General features: G+C 44.2%; 2 protein-coding genes across 2 annotated transcripts; one reads left to right on the top strand and one right to left on the bottom strand.

Moving 5' to 3' along the window:
* Positions 1 to 333: 333 nt before the first annotated feature.
* Positions 334 to 4018, bottom strand: LOC106588892 (lens fiber membrane intrinsic protein). Its single transcript, XM_014178416.2, has 5 exons — positions 3808 to 4018; positions 2041 to 2255; positions 1383 to 1532; positions 1153 to 1287; positions 334 to 859 (listed from the first exon to the last, which is right to left on the bottom strand). Exons 2-5 carry the CDS (start codon positions 2213 to 2215, stop codon positions 795 to 797), a joined length of 525 nt encoding a protein of 174 aa, XP_014033891.1. The 5' UTR covers positions 2216 to 2255; positions 3808 to 4018; the 3' UTR covers positions 334 to 794.
* Positions 4019 to 5738: 1720 nt separating this feature from the next.
* On the top strand, positions 5739 to 19199 carry ubql4 (Ubiquilin-4). Its single transcript, NM_001139837.1, is given in 11 exon segments — positions 5739 to 5895; positions 7192 to 7343; positions 9168 to 9322; positions 9457 to 9719; positions 10045 to 10203; positions 10496 to 10712; positions 10917 to 11056; positions 14607 to 14690; positions 14886 to 15001; positions 16936 to 17149; positions 17683 to 19199. Coding segments are annotated over 11 exon segments (1797 nt in total). The 5' UTR covers positions 5739 to 5751; the 3' UTR covers positions 17836 to 19199.
* The last annotated feature ends 175 nt before the right edge of the window (positions 19200 to 19374 follow it).

Here is a 19374-nt window from a genome sequence, read left to right as displayed (position 1 = left end):
GATTCATTGTGGTAGATATAGAACAAGGAAAATAATATCCACAATGTATGACAAATCTTTACCTGTTGCAAGGTGTGGTCCTCTTTCACCATCATCCGGTAGCTTTGGCAATGGGATTTCCCAGGCAACAGAAGCAACCCATCTAGCACTATGTGCAAAGCCCTGCTCATGTAAACTGGTTTAGTGCCGCCATCTTGTGGTATAACTTTGTGTGAGACGGCCAGCCTCACTAAAACAACCCATAACTAAAACCTCTTCTCAGAAAGGGATGGAAAATAAGGAAAATAAGCCATTGAAAGGTGGATTAAGGATCAACTTAGAGGCAACAAAAAATTTAGAGAGGAACTTTATTGAAAATATGAGAAATTGTAAAGTCAGCATCACTGCCCATATTCCTTATCAAAACTACAATACATTTGCATGTACAAAAAGCCATCTCTTGAAAAAGGCACTACGGAGATATCATAACCCTTGCAGTGTCAGCCATTTTGAAACATATTCTCCTGTTAACTGCACATAGATAATGAAATGAGTCATATTGACTTCATAAATAAATGCATTATCATTCTCGTAAATGTTCCTTTGACGTGAATGGCAGAAAGCGGTTGTATATTTTTTTTATCAAACCTTTATTTATCCAGGAAATCCATTGGAAACATCAGGGAATGGAGGCCCATGCAGTCGGAAAGGCTTTCTGTCATATGTTGGCCTCTCTGGATAAACATGGTCATGCATTTAGTGTAAAATGTTCCTCTTTTTAAAAACAGTTTGTGTATCTTGCTGTGTCTTTCTCTCTAGCGTGTAGGGCCGCCCCCTCTCCTACATTCATGCATTCTGTAGGCACACATGTAAAATATCCCTGGAACACATAGAGCACATACAGGTTAATGGACAATGGACATTGCATCAGAATCCAGCTGTAGACATACCCTCCCTTCAGCCACTACCCTTCCATCAGGTCTGATGGATTCAGATAGGCGTCAGCAATATGATGCAGCCAGGCTCCCCTAACCCATTGGAAGGCTATGGAAAAACCATCACCATATTGCTTTTAACCATCTGGTCTCTTCAGATCTGCTAACACTTGGGGGTTGATTGATTTTGGACTGGGTTGGTTGAGTACTGTGATTGATCCTGTGTGTCAGTTCTTACCTGCAAAGAAGGTCATGAGCAGTGCCACCCAGCCCAATATGTAAGACCAAGAGAAACGCCAGTCACCGAAGCGCTTGCCCAGGAAGTTCACTGTCACACCCGTGTAGATGGCCATCGCCAGCAGAACAAATAAAGCTGGGAGAAGGAAGGGGGATATAAGAGGTGAATATACTGCACAAAACTAGTGTGTGTGTGTGTGTGTGTGTGTGTGTGTGTGATATGAGACTCACTGGAGATGAAAAACATGATCCCTGCAGCGAAGGATCGGTTGAACCTCTCGAAGGCGGAGAAGTGGGCGAAGGAGAGGATGCCCGCAATGATGCCCGCGAAGCATGACATCCCTGACATGATCATAAAGGCCCGGGTGGCATTCCAGTACGCTAGAGGCCAACAGTGAAAGAGGTGTGCAGGGTGACATAACAGAGGCCTTTGTCAAATGCATCCCTTCTTCTAGCCAAGAGTGAAAATTAATGGTATTGTAGTGTCATGCCCAGACACTAGGTGGTACCCTTTTGTAACATTTCTCCTCATGTTCAAGTCAACATTTATAAGCATTTAGCACACTCTCTTATCCAGAGCAACTAGGTTTAAGTGTCTTGCTCACGGGCACATCAACAACAATTTTTCACATAGTGGCTCAGGGATTTTAACCAGCAACCTTTCGATTACTGGCCCGACATTCTCAGCAACAGGTCTCTATCATGAAGTAAAGCAACCATTTACTAAGTTTCTGCCAGTGAATGCATGCACTTAGACCTTCCCTTTCATCAGACCAAGTCAGACTGTTATCATAACTCATTTAGAATTAAATCAGGTGGTCATTGCTATCCCTCTGTATATAATCTATATCCTTCCATCCCCTGACCCCTCCATGGTGTGTGGTCTCACCGATGCTGTCCGTCTGCATGTAACATTTGCCCGACATGCAGTACCTCCACAGGCCCTGGTGGGCGAAGCTGCCTGACAGGCGGTACTGCATCCAGTAGTCTGTTGCCATTGAGACCACCAGCAGGATGTTCCCCACCATGGCACAGAATAGGCCCCCGCCCATGAAGCTATGCATCCTGAGAGATGCTGCTGTGGCCGCTGCGTGGTACCTGATACTGCACGGGAAGAGGCGGGATAAACACACCTGGATTATATGAGGTATTACATGACAGACACTCAGTTTGCAATGGTCACCTCATAGCTCCTGCTATTGGGGAGGGGGTGAAGGAGTTAGACACACCTGTACTGATACTGGGGAGGGGGTGAGGGAGTTAGACACACCTGTACTGATACTGGGGAGGGGGTGAGGGAGTTAGACACACCTGTACTGATACTGGGGAGGGGGTGAGGGAGTTAGACACACCTGTATCTGTATGCTATGATCTTTATAGCACACACTGTGGTGCAGACTTCAATAGAAACATGAATATGTTTAGTACTAATCTCGACACTGGGGATAAGTGTGACATGGTGACAGTGGACAACAAAATCAAAAAGACAAAGTAGTTTACATACTGGCCAAACATTATGGCCAAACAGTTCTATTTTTGTTTCATCAGACCAGAGGACATTTCTCCAAAAAGTACGATCTTTGTCCCAATATGCAGTTGCAAACCGTAGTCTGGCATTTTTATGGCGGTTTTGGAGCAGTGGCTTCTTCCTTGCTGAGCGGCCTTTCGGGTTATGTCAATATAGGCCTCGTTTTACTGTGGATATAGGTACTTTTCTACCTGTTTCCTCCAGCATCTTCACAAGGTCCTTTGCTCTTTTCGCACCAAAGTACGTTCATCTCTAGGAGACAGAACGCGTCTCCTTCCTGAGCGGTATGACGGCTGTGTGGTCTCATGGTGTTTATACTTGCGTACTATTGTTTGTACAGATGAACGTGGTATCTTCAGGCATTTGGAAATTGCTCCCAAGGATGAACCAGACTTGAGGAGGTCTATAATTTTTTTCTGAGGTCTTGGCTAATTTCTTTTGATTTTCCCACAATGTCAAGCAAAGAGGCACTGAGTTTGAAGGTAGGCCTTGAAATACATCCACAGGTACACCTCCGGTTGATTCAAACGATGTCAATTAGCCTATCAGAAGTTTCTAAAGCCATTACATAATTTTCTGGAATTTTCCAAGCTGTTTAAAGGCACAGTCAACTTAGTGTATGTAACCTTCTGACCCACTGGAATTGTGATACAGTGAATTTTAAGTGAAATAATCTGTCTGTAAACAATTGTTGGAAAAATTACTTATGTCATGCACAAAGTAGATGTCCTAACCGACTTGCCAAAACTATAGTTTGTTATCAAGAAATTTGTGGAGTGGTTGAAAAACAAGTTTTAAAGACTCCCACCTAAGTGTACGTAAACTTCCAACTTCAACTGTAGCTGAGTCTTAAAATGAGACCTGTTAACATATATGAACATGTGCTCCATATATAATAAACAAACACTGTCATGGAATGGACGTTTACAACTAGCAGCGTTAAACATCAGCTCTTTTGCCAAGCACTTAATTAATTGCGTTTGATCAATGCTTATTCAATCACTAGTTCACCATTGTCTTTACCTTTTAGACTTCTGTTCACCATTAAGTTGAGTAACTTATTCTTTGTCAGAACTATACATTTTTATCAAGGGAACATTATATAGATATATTTAGGATGCCCCTTACCTTGTTTCTTCAGTAAAAGTACTCTCTTAACCGTCTACCTTTCTGGGGAGAAAGGGAGAGAGGGATAGAGGGAGAGAGAGAGAGAGAGAGAGAGAGAGAGAGAGAGAGAAGGAGAGATGTTGCAAGCCGAGGAGGGGAGATAGGAGAATGAAAGAGAACTCCACTGGGCTGAATTCCAAAAAGTTATCCCCTCTGTTTTTTCTGTTGATGGAAGCAGAATCCTTAAACAATCGGTCCCTATGTAACGGATGTACTATCGCGTGGGGCACAGGATCACGTGACCCCCCCAGTCCTTTCAGTGTGGGCAGCTGGGATGGGGTCAGGGGGTTAGGGTAGGGGCTTTGGCTGGGGGGCTCCATATTCTTTATGTTTGTTTGTATTTGGTATGTTCTAGAATTGTGGGTGAACATAGGTATGAAGTACTGCTGAAGTCAATGTAACATGCTGAAGCCAACATTTTTCTTTCAATGGATCTGGGGCTGTGGTGGCATGGATAGACATTTAGACACACATATAGGGAGAGCTGGCCCCTCTGTCTCACTGGTTGTCCTCTCTCTAATATACAGAATACATATGTAATCTGTAGCTCACCTGCATCCTTATAATACTGCTTTTAAAATACACCGTTAGTTGAGCAATGTGATCGTAGTTTTCCATGACACAGTATTTATATAGTGTATACACACACTTCAATACACTCACTTAAACCACACACAGGCGCACACACACAGGCGCACACACACACACACACACACACACACACTCTCTGCCATTCTTAAGACAGCTACAAATGGTTCTGTGAGGCCTGAGCAAGGGATAGGTCATCTTCGAATGACAGAAATGTCATACCGTTCATCAAAAGCCACCACCACCGTGGCATTTAACAGAATCAATTGATCAAAACATAGCAATTGGAACTGCCATTTCATGTCACACAATCTTCCAATCAGTGTTTGCATATATTCACGGGACAGATGGCCAGAGGATGCAGACGCCACAGATGCAGATAAGGGTGTGTTTCTGTCTGCTTCATTATGCAAGGCGGTGGGTGGGTGGTGATAACCTTATAGAGATAAAAGTGATGGTTGACAATTTCAGGACCTGTGAAACTGAGGCTGTGCTATCTGCTTTTCATTTGTCTTTCTTGTGTTTTTTGTGCAAACCCGTTAACAAGAATTCTGTCCGTGTACTTTTCCCTCCATGTAGTTCATTGCATATTTAATAATGAAAATACCTACCAAAAGGAGAACATTGATGTGGCAAATTTCTGTGCATGTTAAAAAAGTAAAATAAGTAGCATATCTGGACGTGATTTACAGTAGATATATCTGTTAACACAGTCATACACATGATGTATAATCCTGTAATATGATTCTGGCCCGCGATGGCAAAAATACATTCTAATGTGGCCCTCCATGGAAAATAATTTCCCAAGCCTGTACTAGTCAGAACTAGGAAACTTTGAAATTTCCGAATTGCTTATTCGTTGAACCTGGCATTTGTATAACTACAACCAGTTAGCAAGTCATAATTGTCAGTTTCCTATTGCCGACTAGCACGTGAACGTGGCACTAGAGCGATATTTATAACTGGTCAGAAATGTCCAAATCAACTAGAACGTCAGCTCACGTTTTTTAGCCCATAGGTTTTGTAGTAACGTTCGAGTCACTAAAATAGCACGACTACACATTAGACATGCCAACATTTATAGAAATGTATCTTTAGAAATGTGTAGAATTGTAGGAAATAAGCTTTAACCCTGCTAATTGTTCTCTCGGGGTGTGAGCAGTGTGTAATGGACAGTGCTTGTGCCCAAAGAAATAGACGTGACGCGGGCCTTCAATAGATCATTGATATGAGTCAACATTTCTGGAAAGGAAGTAATTACCTATATTGACCCGGAAGTGGACGCCAAATCTGAACGATTCCATCGGAGGAGTAAAGATGGCGGATAACGGCGGCGCAGATCCTGTTAATAACAACAATGATACAACTGTTGGTTTGGAGGGAACTATTATCAAGGTCACAGTCAAAACCCCAAAAGACAAGGAGGAAATCGCCATCTCGGAAGATGCCTCTGTCACTCAGGTTCGTTCATTTTGTGAATCAGTAATAGCTAGCTGGCTGGCTAGCGAGCGGCAACTTGCTGCTATGCTACATCATCATGCCCCTGTCCACTTACTTGCCTTGCTTGATTAGCCTGTGTGTGTAAGCATGTTGCTTGCTAGCTAGCGAGCTAACATTTCAGAATCGGCAAGTTTAGCGACATTTAAAGCTAGTTATTGACTTGACACGCTATTCACAAACGTTGTTCTATAGCTAACTAGCTAGCTAATACGGCTCACAACTATTCCTCGCTCCGTATTGATAACAGTTTAACAGTGTATGTTCCCTAGTTAGTGAACTTAGCTAACCGGCTTGCTAGTAAGGAATTCCCTGATTACACAGTCAGTAAAATGTGTCGCGTGACTTCTGTATGTTAGTCATGACAACAAAAACATTTAGTCAGCTTCTATGTAAGTAGCTAACATTAGTTAGGTAAATTACTAACTAGCTAACGTTGTGCTAATTTTGTTGACTACGTGCTAACCAGTATGCTAGCTAGCTAGTTTCTTCATCTTAGCTGTTTCTCCAGGACATTTGCGCTTCTTAGGTAGGTAGTCTAGAAACAGTATTCTTCTTCAGAATGTAACAGCACCTCATTGTTCTGAATGTCAGTTACTGGACTGTAGATTGTTGTTCATGTGAATCTCCTCTCCCAATGAATGATACACTGGTCCCATGTTTCACTTTAAGTTGTTTTGTTATGAATCTGTCAGCAAATGCCACTTTTCTTCCTGTGCTGTCACTCCAGTCCTGGTTGATACCCTGAACAGCTAAATAGCCTACAGCTTATTTTGCTCCTGTTTAATGTGCCTCTCATATGTGTAGTATTTTTGTAGTTAGTTGTAGACTGGGGCCAGGTGTTGAATCACACAGTGTTGTCTTGTATTCAGAGGAATGTGTATGCTTGCTGTTTCACAGTTGGATTCAGTTCTTTTGATTTTAAGCTTCTCCCATTGTGAAAAGCACAACACCAAGAATGAGGTGGTATTTGTAATCAGGTAGTAGAGTTCCTATAATAGGTTAAGCAATGAGGATTTACCCAGAAACAAGACTTTAGAATTCAAACCCGCTTATTGAGCTAATTGTTTCTTTACCCGATTTCTCCCATTTCTTCCCCCTCTTTCTCTTGCTGTCCATCCATATCTTTCTGTCTCTCTCATTTTAAGGGACTTTATTGACATGGGAAACATATGTTTACATTACCAAAGCAAGTGAAATATATAATAAATAAAAGTGAAACAAACAAACAAACAAACAAACAATGACCTCTCTCTCCAGTTTAAAGAGGAGATCTCACGGAGGTTCAAAGCCAAGCAGGATCAGTTGGTTCTGATCTTTGCGGGGAAGATACTGAAAGACGGGGACTCTCTCAACCAGCACGGCATCAAGGACGGCCTGACAGTCCATCTGGTCATAAAGACGGCACACAAGTAAGATGGTGCAACTTCTCAAAGCAGAATGAACATTGTATGTTTCAGTAGGATATGTCAGTGTTTGGCAGAAATTCGAATAGGAATTGCTTGATAACATTTTGAAGAAGTGAATAAGCTATACAGTACCAGTCAAAAGTTTGGACACCTACTCATTCAAGGGTTTTCCTTTATTTTTTATTATTTTCTACATTGTATAATAATAGTTAAGACATCAAACATATTAAATAACACACATGGAATCATGTAGTAACCAAAGAAGTGTTTAACAAATCAAAATATATTTGAGATTCTTCAAATAGCCACCCTTTGCCTTGATGACCGCTTTGTACGCTCTTGGCTTTCACTCAACCAGCTTCACCTGGAATGCTTTTCCAACAGTCTTGAAGGAATTCCCACATATGCTGAGTGCTTGTTGGCTGCTTTTCCTTCACTCTGCGGTCCAGCTCATCCCAAAACATTGCAATTGGGTTGAGGTCGTGTGATTGTCGAGGCCAGGTCATCTGATGCAGCACTCCATCACTCTCCGTCTTGGTCAAATAGCCCTTACACAGCCTGGAGGTGTGTTGGGTCATTGTCCTGTTGAAAATAAATGATAGTCCCGCTAAGCGCAAACCAGATGGAATGGTGTATCACTGCAGAATGCTGTGGTAGCCATGCTGGTTAAGTGTGCCTTGAATTCTAAATAAATCACAGACCGTGTCACCAGAAAAGCACCACCACACCTCCTCCATGCTTCACGGTGGGAACCACACCGACTCTGCGTCTCACAAAGACACGGCGGTTGGAACCAAAGATCTCAAATTTGGACTCATCAGACCAAAGGACAGATTTCCACCAGTCTAATGTCTATTGCTCGTGTTTCTTGGCCCATGCAAGTCTCTTCTTCTTATTGGTATCCTTCAGTAGTGGTTTCTTTGCAGCAATTCGACCATGAAGGCCTGATTCACACAGTCTCCTCTGAACAGTTGATGTTGAGATGTCTGTTACTTGAACGCTGTGAAGCATTTATTTGGGCTGCAATTTCTGTGGCTGGTAACTCTAATGAACTTATCCTCTGCAGCAGAGGTAACTCTGGGTCTTCCTTTCCTGTGGCGGTCCTCATGAAAGTGAGATTCATCATAGCGCTTGGTGGTTTTTGCGACTGCACTTGAAGAAACTTTAAAAGTTCTTGAAATGTTCTGTATTGACTGACCTTCATGTCTTAAAGTAATTATGGACTGTCGCACAGCTGTTAATTGAAATGCATTCCAGGTGACTACCTCATGAAGCTGGTTGAGAGAATGCCAAGAGTGTGCAAAGCTGTCAAGGCAAACGGTGGCAGCTTTTTTGGCTACTACATGATTCCATATATGTTATTTCATATTGTTGATGGCTTTACTATTATTGTACAATGTAGAAAATAGTAAAAAAATATATAATTTAATAAATATAAGAAAAACCCTTGTAGTCGTGTCCAAACCTTTGACTGGTACTGTATGTAGTGGAGTTTAGATTGACTCAGGCCATCTATGCTTACTTACTCCACAGCTTGAAGTGTCTCCACTTGCGCAATTGGTTAGTACGTTTTCAAGCGGGCGGTCATGTGGGTTTCCAAACAAGAGTATCACTTGTTGGAGCCGTGGTACAAACAGGAACAGCGAGGGAAGCTATACAGTTATAAGCACAGTGAAGCCATTTACATATACAATATATGGGCTGAATCCATGTGTGTGTGAGCTGATGCGTTTGCACAACAACTGGCCTGCATGTATTTCAATGGAAGATTTGTAGGCAGATACCAATTTGATGTGAACATAACTGATCAATGCATTGTCCCTCCAGGGCAGGAGATGGCGCTAGTTCCTCTTCCTCAGTCACCACCCAGGTGGGCAGCAGTAGTGGCAACTCCTCTGGCCCCAGTTCTGCAGCCCACCCTTCAACTGTAGGGCCCACTGGAGGCCCTGCCTCGGCACCCCCACAGACCCCCAACATACTGAGTGAGTTTACTAGGCTAAATACACACACACTTATCTATCCACCCCCTCACACACACCCAACAGTTTATACAGAAAGACAACCATCATCATTATCATCACTGCATCCTGACCATACCCCTCTCCCTCCCTCCTAGCCGGGTTCGGTGGCTTGTCCAGCCTGAGCAGCATGGGCATGGGCTCCGCTAACTTCATGGAGCTGCAGCAGCAGATGCAGAGCCAGCTGATGTCCAACCCAGAGATGCTGTCCCAGATCATGGAGAACCCCCTGGTGCAGAACATGATGTCCAACCCAGACCTGATGAGGCAGATGATTGTGGCCAACCCTCAGATGCAGCAGCTGATGGAGCGCAACCCCGAGATCTCCCACATGCTCAACAACCCAGAGCTTATGAGACAGGTGAGGGGGGTTTGGCCAGAGTGCACTGTGTCACGGACAGCTTGGGATTGGCTGGGGTGTACACAGAAATTGGCCTTGGTTAGTAAGGTGTAGGGGCATGTAGCAGGTGCTGTTTTTGCTATCATTATTTTTGAACTGTGGGAATTCGACTGCTTTGAGTGGCTGATCTTTGTTTAGCTGCATTCTAAGTTCTATAAAGAAATAGTCTTAGGGGTGGTTTCTCGAACACAGATGAAACACCCTAGACCCCAGTCTAGCTATCAATATCGTCCTCTTTCATAACATCACAAATCCTTAAAACCCCTTCCTGTTCCCTTCTCCTCAGACCATGGAGCTGGCCAGGAACCCTGCCATGATGCAGGAAATGATGCGTAACCAGGACCGGGCGCTTAGCAACCTGGAGAGCATCCCCGGAGGCTACAATGCCCTGCGCAGGATGTACACAGACATCCAGGAACCCATGTTCAGCGCTGCACGAGACCAGGTACCCATTATGGCACTAACTGAAGTTATTCCTCTTGGTCTCGCTACTTCCCATCGCTTTTTTAGTTAGTTGGAGAGTATAAGGGGAATGCTAACTTCCACTTAAGTGAAATGTTCATCAATTGACATCATTGCTGACGAAGTACAAATTCGGCTTTAGTGGAAGTAATAATTCACTCATTCTGGAGCTTTTTTAGCCTCAGAAACTAACTCTCAGCTATCCCATGGAGAGTCCTGAACAGAAACTGTTATTAAACAGGTTGTTAATGACTTATCTCTCTCCTCTATCCCAGTTTGGAAACAACCCTTTCTCAGCCCTGGGGGGCAACTCTGACGGGGGGGTGCAGCCGTCGAGGACAGAGAACCGGGAGCCCCTGCCCAACCCCTGGGGTTCAACTAACCCCTCTGAGGGTGGAGGGAGCACGGGCACCACAGGTTCCTCTACCACTGGCAGCACCACCCCCAATGTGTCCAACCCTCTGGGCATCAACTCTGCCAGTCTGGGTAACGGTACGAGAATACATAGACAGACTTCCTGCTTAAGAGAATACCATTCAAGAGAGATACTGCAATATCACGTGGATGTGAATTCCTAAATGCATACATATAAATTAGTGATACCCATACATATATCAAGCGGCGGATTGTAAAAGCATGCATACGCACACACCTACACCATCAACCTCCCTCTGTGTGTGTGTGTGTGTGTCCCAGGCATGTTCAGCAGTCCGGGCATGCAGAGTCTGATGCAGCAGATCTCGGAGAACCCCCAGCTGATGCAGAACATGCTGTCTGCTCCCTACATGCGCAGTATCATGCAGTCTCTGGCCCAGAACCCAGACATGGCCTCCCAGGTCTGTAGCAGTAGAGTAGTGGGCCCTGGGGATTAGCATGGATCAGGAAGTCATTGATCTGTCTCAAATAGCACCCTATTTCCTTTATGGTGCTCTACAGGGCCCTTGTCAAAAGTAGTGCATTATAAAGTGAATAGGGTGCCATTTGGGATGAGACCAATCTGAACGCAGGGGGATCTATAGGAATCAGTGGGAATGGTTTGTTTGGAATGAATTGTAATGAGAACAATAAAGCAGATCTGGGCCTGTATTCACAAAGCGTAGGAGTGATGATCTAGGATCAGTTTAGCCTTTTAGACCAGGGATGAGCAACGGGCATCCCACGGGCTTCCCCCGAACTCAGTCAGGGTCTCAACTTACTGTTGAGCATTAGAATAGTAGAATACACAAGGTGCAATATTGAAATTTGGTTGTGCATCAGCAGTTTTTCTCTTGTTATGTCAGTCACTGACAGTCACTCAGATACCAATGTCAGCTAAAACATTCTAGATTTGTAAATTAGTATAGCCAGCTATCTAAACTTGTAATCATGGTCAAATTACCGGCCGGGGGGCCCCACATTGAATTTGAATTTGTTAGTCAGTCTCATGCTGATATCGTATTCAAAACTACAAACATTTCTCTCCACCCTATTGTTAAATTAGTAGAATTGAAGTAAATTAGCTGTAAAACTGCACGTTTTTCTTTGCAACATGGCAAAATTTGTGGAATTACAGAAATGTCATAAAATTGCTAAGTCTTCTCTCCGCCCCCATGGCAAAATGTGTAGAATTGCAGGAAATTAAATCTAAAACTTCAATTTTTTTCTCCTGTCGAGGGGGGCAACGAAATGTAACTTTGGGCACTCAAAAAGCTAGGGCTGTATGTGTGGGTATGAATTTGGGCCACTGAGGCCCATCATGATGAGTTCAGATTTTGTGGCCCTCATTCACATCAAAGTTTCCAATCCCTGTTCTAGACCATAATGAATAAGATAATGGGGAGGGGCTGATCATAAATCAGCAGCCCTGCTCAGAGCCAAGTAGTAGTCCTTGGCAGCTGTATGGAACAGATCCAGCTGGCAGTGCTTTACCGCTAGGTATCTAGAACAGATCCAGCTGGCAGTGCTTTACCTCTAGGTATCTAGAACAGATCCAGCTGGCAGTGCTTTACCGCTAGGTATCTAGAACAGATCCAGCTGGCAGTGCTTTACCTCTAGGTATCTAGAATAGATCCAGCTGGCAGTGCTTTACCACTAGGTATCTAGAATAGATCCAGCTGGCAGTGCTTTACCTCTAGGTATCTAGAACAGATCCAGCTGGCAGTGCTTTACCGCTAGGTATCTAGAATAGATCCAGCTGGCAGTGCTTTACCGCTAGGTATCTAGAACAGATCCAGCTGGCAGTGCTTTACCTCTAGGTATCTAGAACAGATCCAGCTGGCAGTGCTTTACCACTAGGTGTCTAGAACAGATCCAGCTGGCAGTGCTTTACCTCTAGGTATCTAGAACAGATCCAGCTGGCAGTGCTTTACCACTAGGTATCTAGAATAGATCCAGCTGGCAGTGCTTTACCGCTAGGTATCTAGAACAGATCCAGCTGGCAGTGCTTTACCTCTAGGTATCTAGAACAGATCCAGCTGGCAGTGCTTTACCTCTAGGTATCTAGAATAGATCCAGCTGGCAGTGCTTTACCACTAGGTATCTAGAATAGATCCAGCTGGCAGTGCTTTACCACTAGGTATCTAGAACAGATCCAGCTGGCAGTGCTTTACCGCTAGGTATCTAGAACAGATCCAGCTGGCAGTGCTTTACCTCTAGGTATCTAGAATAGATCCAGCTGGCAGTGCTTTACCACTAGGTATCTAGAATAGATCCAGCTGGCAGTGCTTTACCTCTAGGTATCTAGAACAGATCCAGCTGGCAGTGCTTTACCACTAGGTATCTAGAACAGATCCAGCTGGCAGTGCTTTACCGCTAGGTATCTAGAATAGATCCAGCTGGCAGTGCTTTACCTCTAGGTATCTAGAATAGATCCAGCTGGCAGTGCTTTACCGCTAGGTATCTAGAATAGATCCAGCTGGCAGTGCTTTACCACTAGGTGTCTAGAATAGATCCAGCTGGCAGTGCTTTACCACTAGGTATCTAGAACAGATCCAGCTGGCAGTGCTTTACCTCTAGGTGTCTAGAACAGATCCAGCTGGCAGTGCTTTACCGCTAGGTATCTAGAACAGATCCAGCTGGCAGTGCTTTACCACTAGGTGTCTAGAACAGATCCAGCTGGCAGTGCTTTACCACTAGGTGTCTAGAACAGATCCAGCTGGCAGTGCTTTACCACTAGGTGTCTAGAACAGATCCAGCTGGCAGTGCTTTACCACTAGGTGTCTAGAACAGATCCAGCTGGCAGTGCTTTACCACTAGGTGTCTAGAACAGATCCAGCTGGCAGTGCTTTACCTCTAGGTATCTAGAATAGATCCAGCTGGCAGTGCTTTACCGCTAGGTATCTAGAACAGATCCAGCTGGCAGTGCTTTACCGCTAGGTATCTAGAACAGATCCAGCTGGCAGTGCTTTACCTCTAGGTATCTAGAATAGATCCAGCTGGCAGTGCTTTACCTCTAGGTATCTAGAACAGATCCAGCTGGCAGTGCTTTACCTCTAGGTATCTAGAATAGATCCAGCTGGCAGTGCTTTACCGCTAGGTATCTAGAATAGATCCAGCTGGCAGTGCTTTACCTCTAGGTATCTAGAACAGATCCAGCTGGCAGTGCTTTACCGCTAGGTATCTAGAATAGATCCAGCTGGCAGTGCTTTACCGCTAGGTATCTAGAATAGATCCAGCTGGCAGTGCTTTACCGCTAGGTATCTAGAACAGATCCAGCTGGCAGTGCTTTACCTCTAGGTATCTAGAATAGATCCAGCTGGCAGTGCTTTACCGCTAGGTATCTAGAACAGATCCAGCTGGCAGTGCTTTACCTCTAGGTATCTAGAATAGATCCAGCTGGCAGTGCTTTACCACTAGGTATCTAGAATAGATCCAGCTGGCAGTGCTTTACCACTAGGTATCTAGAACAGATCCAGCTGGCAGTGCTTTACCGCTAGGTATCTAGAACAGATCCAGCTGGCAGTGCTTTACCACTAGGTATCTAGAACAGATCCAGCTGGCAGTGCTTTACCGCTAGGTATCTAGAACAGATCCAGCTGGCAGTGCTTTACCGCTAGGTATCTAGAATAGATCCAGCTGGCAGTGCTTTACCTCTAGGTATCTAGAACAGATCCAGCTGGCAGTGCTTTACCTCTAGGTATCTAGAATAGATCCAGCTGGCAGTGCTTTACCGCTAGGTATCTAGAACAGATCCAGCTGGCAGTGCTTTACCTCTAGTTATCTCCATGTAGATGTAGACAGATATGAGGAAGAGGGTGAACACTGGGAAAGCAGCTGGTGAACGACAGGACCCTGACCTTCTGTTTCTCTCTCTCTCCTGTCTTTCTTTTCTCTCTCTTTCTCCTGTTTTTCTTTCTCTTGCCCCCCTCCCCTGCTCTCTGTCTTTCTCACATTCTGTGTCTTCCCCAGGTGTTGATGAATAACCCTCTGTTGGCTGGAAACCCCCAGCTGCAGGAACAGTTCAGGAGCCAGCTGCCCGTCTTCCTGCAGCAGGTACACACACACACACACACACACACACACACACACACACACCCATATTTGCCTCGAACTGAGAGAGAGTTGAACCTGTCCCAAGGACTTGATTGGCTTGCTTGACACTGGATGGACCCTAAACAGATGATTTGGAGATTGTTTTAGAATGTTAATTGATTCATTGTTAGTTTGATTGTGACTGTTGTTGTTTAGATGCAGAACCCAGAGGCTCTTTCTGTGATGACCAACCCCCGAGCCATGCAGGCTCTCCTCCAGATACAACAGGGCCTACAGACACTGCAGACAGAGGCACCGGGACTCATGCCAAGGTGTACACACACACACACACACACCAGTGTTCTCCACAAGTACATAGAGTAGCCAGCCAGTCGCCCCCCCAGCCCAGCCAGTCGCCCCCAGCTCCTTTTTGCCGAAAGAGGTCTATTTGGTGTCTTCTGGTACATTCTAACGCCTTGACTCCACCTGATATACACAGCTAAATGATTCAATACTTTGACTTTACCGCCCAGATTGGAAAAATAAGTTGTGGTATTGTGTAGAAAGACATGACATTACAATTTAAATGACTGAAAATGAACAAATTCAATGTTTAGTTGTTTTGGACATTGTCAAAGAGAGAACATCAAGCCTTTTTTAACTCTTGAGATTAAAGTCTTATTTACAGTTTTACTGCAAGATATGAATTCCCACAATGTTTGTTCTTCAAATGATGTATTAAAACAGAACTGACGTAAGTAGCCCACATTTATCTTGAAAAATGATTTTCAAGGTTACATTTTTTCCCATGTTTTCGCTCTCAAAATCAAACTTTTTTAAAATAGAGAAACAAGCAAAATTGGATATTGTAAGTGCACAACAATGCTTAAACCACATCAGGAGACTACATTTGAGGTCTGGGGAAAAATCTGAGAAATTTAGATTTTTGGGTGTAATTACCCTTTAATTCCAGTTGGCACCTAGCATGAGGCTGTTTAGCTATGACTTTGTAGCACACGTGATCGTAGCGTTTGCGTAACAAATACCCACTACATTGATGAAAATAATCATGATAGCATTCTGCCAGGTATGCACAGGCAACATTGTAGTTAAGATGTAATTGAAAAGGTTTTTTGGAAAGCCTTTCCATCTACCAGTAGACTGTGTTTATTAGCATCATCGCTAACGGCTACGCAGTGGTGGACCATGCATCACACATACACAAACAGGGAGTTTTCATTGGCTCTTCAGGAAAGTTGCAGGGAATATGAATCGCTGATCCATTATGTTCGTTTCTTATGATAAACTTGGCCAAATTAATACATTTTCAATACATTAGTTTGATTCCCTACTGAAGGTCAACAGAAAATATTTTGGGTTGAATTCCGTTTTAATACCAGGATTCCGTTAGGGCCTGAAATCTAGGAAATCCTTTGGTTTACTTGTTCCGATGTGACGCCATGGACATATAACCACGCTGCCGCATTTATGAATGGTAAAGAGATATAGATGGACTTATTCAGTCAGTTCGACACCTTTCATAACTAGTCAACACTTGCTGTTCAGTTGTCAATCAGCTATGCACCACAACTCCCCTTGGCTGGCTACATGAAATAAAATAAATGAATGTGTCAGAAAACAATAATTAGGCTAAGTCGTGGCTTTCGACTCATTATTACCACTTACATTACATGCGACGTGCAAGTTCACGAGCACCATGCACTCTCTCTCCCTCCATGTATATAAATTAGACAGCAACCAGAGATCTGCATATAATGACAAGATGCTCATGTCTCCGCCCTAACAATTGGAGTCGTTCCGATGGCAGGCGACAAGCTTGGGTCCAAAATAAGCCCATAGAAACGCGTTGCACTTATTTTGGACGAATTTTGGCGGGAGTGAAACCTCTCGCTTTGCCTCTTCCTCTATGCTGTGTTCCCCTGTCATCACTCTCTTTGTGACTGAACTGACAGGCACCTATCCTCTCAACAGATCGCTAGAAGATGTATATTGTTCATTCTAGTGGGAGATGGCTCGAACTAGCAAATTGAAACTTTTAAAATTAAAATATGAAGTGGAAAATGTAGCCAGTTGAAAATGAGTCTAACCGGTTGTTTGGCCGACAGCCGGCGCTAATGGAAAACAATGACACACACACACCCCAACCACATGACCTGGAGAAAGTGTTCAAATGGGAAATAAAGAGTTGTTTGAGTAGTAGATACGCTGTTACGCAATCTCAACCTAACCCCTTGGTCTCTCCCAGTTTGGCACCAGGTGGACTGCCAGGAGGTCTCCCTGGAGGTCTACCAGGGGGACTAGTGGGCGGATTACCAGGTGGAATACCCACAACTCCCCTGTCCACGGGAGGGGGTGTGGCTCCAGAGAACCCTGCCTCTTCGCCGAGTGCTGGGGAAAACCCAGCCCAGCAACTGATGATGCAGCAGATGCTCCAAATGTTCGCAGGAGGGAATTCCTCGGTATGTACCACACACACCTACCTGTCTTCCCTCGTTCTGTTTTACTGTGATTGTACTGGTTGATTGATTTATTGGTGGTTGGTTGACTGATTGATTGACTGCTGTTTTGGACTCTCTCTCTCTACCGCACCTGCTGTCTCGAACTCTGAATGATCGGCTATGAAAAGCCAACTGACATTTACTCCTGAGGTGCTGACCTGTTGCTCCCTCTACAACCACTGTGATTATTATTATTTGACCCTGCTGGTCATCTATGAACGTTTGAACATCTTGGCCATGTTCTGTTATAATCTCCACCCGGCACAGCCAGAAGAGGACTGGCCACCCCTCATAGCCTGGTTCCTCTCTAGGTTTCTTCCTAGGTTCCGGCCTTAATAGGGAGTTTTTCCTAGCCACCGTGATTCTACATCTGCATTGCTTGCTGTTTGGGGTTTTAGGCTGGGTTTCTATACAGCACTTTGTGACATCAGCTTATGTAAAAAGGGCTTTATAAATACATTTGATTGAGAGATTTTTGACTGGTCGCCCTACAGAGCCAGACCCCGGAGGTGCAGTTCCAGCAGCAGCTGGAGCAGCTGGGCGCTATGGGCTTCATTAACAGAGAGGCCAACCTGCAGGCCCTGATCGCTACCGGAGGAGATGTCAACGCTGCCATCGAGAGACTGCTGGGCTCACAGCCCTCATAAAGACACACTCACTCAGTCACATCGATACAGACACATGCATACATACTATCCACCTCTGCAGCAAGGGGAACGCACATGCATATACATTGTCTACAGAGAACCACGAGAGAAGAAATAAACCATCCAAAAAAGACACAGACAAAACCCGGTCAGGACATGTACCATTCTAAACATCCACCGCAGTCTCCTGTCAGATCATTCCCTAACCATGGCTCCCCTATCCCCTGGTTTTAGCCTCGTCCATAGAGCTCTGCTCGGCAGGACCAGACTGACCAGCCCAGACCATTTCATCAACAGAGGGGTGCCCGGTGAAGGGAGAGGAGGGGGGGGAGCGAGAACGGCACAGATTTGCCTCCCTCCAAACCCTCTCCAAAACAGAATTTTTTTACTCTACCAGAATCACCAATCCCTCTTCCTCTTTAATAAAGCTGTGTTTATTCCAGGGGTAGACCACCCTGGTCCTGGAGGGCTGCAGGCACTTCATGTTTTTGATTTAACTGACCTGGATGACCAGGCTTGTTGAGTTTAGGCAATCACTGAACTGATCAATTAGCTCAGTTGGTTAGGTGTGGTGCCTAGTTGGGACAAAATCCTGCAGTACCAGAGGCACTCCAGGAACAGGGTTGCCTACCCCTGGTTTATTCAATGGGGTGGAGTGTTTGTAGTGCGGCAGATAGAAATGCATTGCATAGAGCTGTTTATGAAACTTCATAACGCATTCCAGGGATTTGTTTCCTGTCTATATGTTGCATTTCTAGCTGATATGTGTTTGTAACCTTCCACCCTTTTGACTAAGCCCCTGATTGCAGGGTAAGGTATATGAAGACCGGAGGAAGAGAATCACAAAACAGAACTTCGTCAATCTCACACGGGTATCAGTTAAGCCTGCCCGAAACCCTTTCTATTTATTGCTAAAAGAACCCCCACACTTCCCTAAAATAAAAAAATAGTCATTCCAGATAGAGATATCTCTATCTCCACTCAGCTGTGAGTTGTTCCCTGAAGGTAGGATTGCTGTGCTTTTTTGTCTTCAACAAAACATTTAACACCAACTACTCTTATCAAATGGATCGATTGTATCAAACCCTGGCTAGTCAAATCAAATGAGTGCCAGTGGTGGTCTAGATTGACTTCACACACCGGCGTGTCACAAGATTGACAACTGTCATGATAATGGTTATTAAAAAGACAGAAAGGAGTTCTGAGGAAGAAGACACAAAGACAAGACAGACAGATTTCCTTTTCATTTTAATCTGATTCATTATGTATTTTAATTTGATGTGTAAGTAGTACATATAGAATCTGTTTTGTCTCATAAAAAAATCTTCCTGGAAAATGTATGAATAAAGTATAATGAAAAAAAAGCTTTCCATTTTTGGTATGGTGTGGCAATGAAGTTCTAGCTTTTTGCTTTTTCTGAGAATCTCAGCATTGTAGTTGTGGTAACCTTGGCAATGGCTTCTATAGCTGTGCTTTGTCTGTTGGCCTCAGCTTAAATCTATCACCCAATTCAACATGTTGGAACTAACCTTTAACAGT

Source organism: Salmo salar, chromosome ssa27 (assembly GCF_905237065.1).
Source record: "Salmo salar chromosome ssa27, Ssal_v3.1, whole genome shotgun sequence".
NCBI classification, from domain to species: Eukaryota; Metazoa; Chordata; class Actinopteri; order Salmoniformes; family Salmonidae; genus Salmo; species Salmo salar.
This window is presented reverse-complemented; position numbering and strand designations above follow the sequence as displayed.

Coding starts and splice junctions, on each gene's coding strand:
- LOC106588892 (XM_014178416.2), bottom strand. CDS start 2,215: ATGCATAGCTTCATGGGCGGGGGCCTATTCTGTGCCATGGTGGGGAAC. Junction 1,288..1,382: donor GATCATGTTTTTCATCTCCA/GTGAGTCTCATA, acceptor TCCTTCTCCCAG/CTTTATTTGTTCTGCTGGCG. Junction 860..1,152: donor GCTCATGACCTTCTTTGCAG/GTAAGAACTGAC, acceptor TATGTGTTCCAG/GGATATTTTACATGTGTGCC.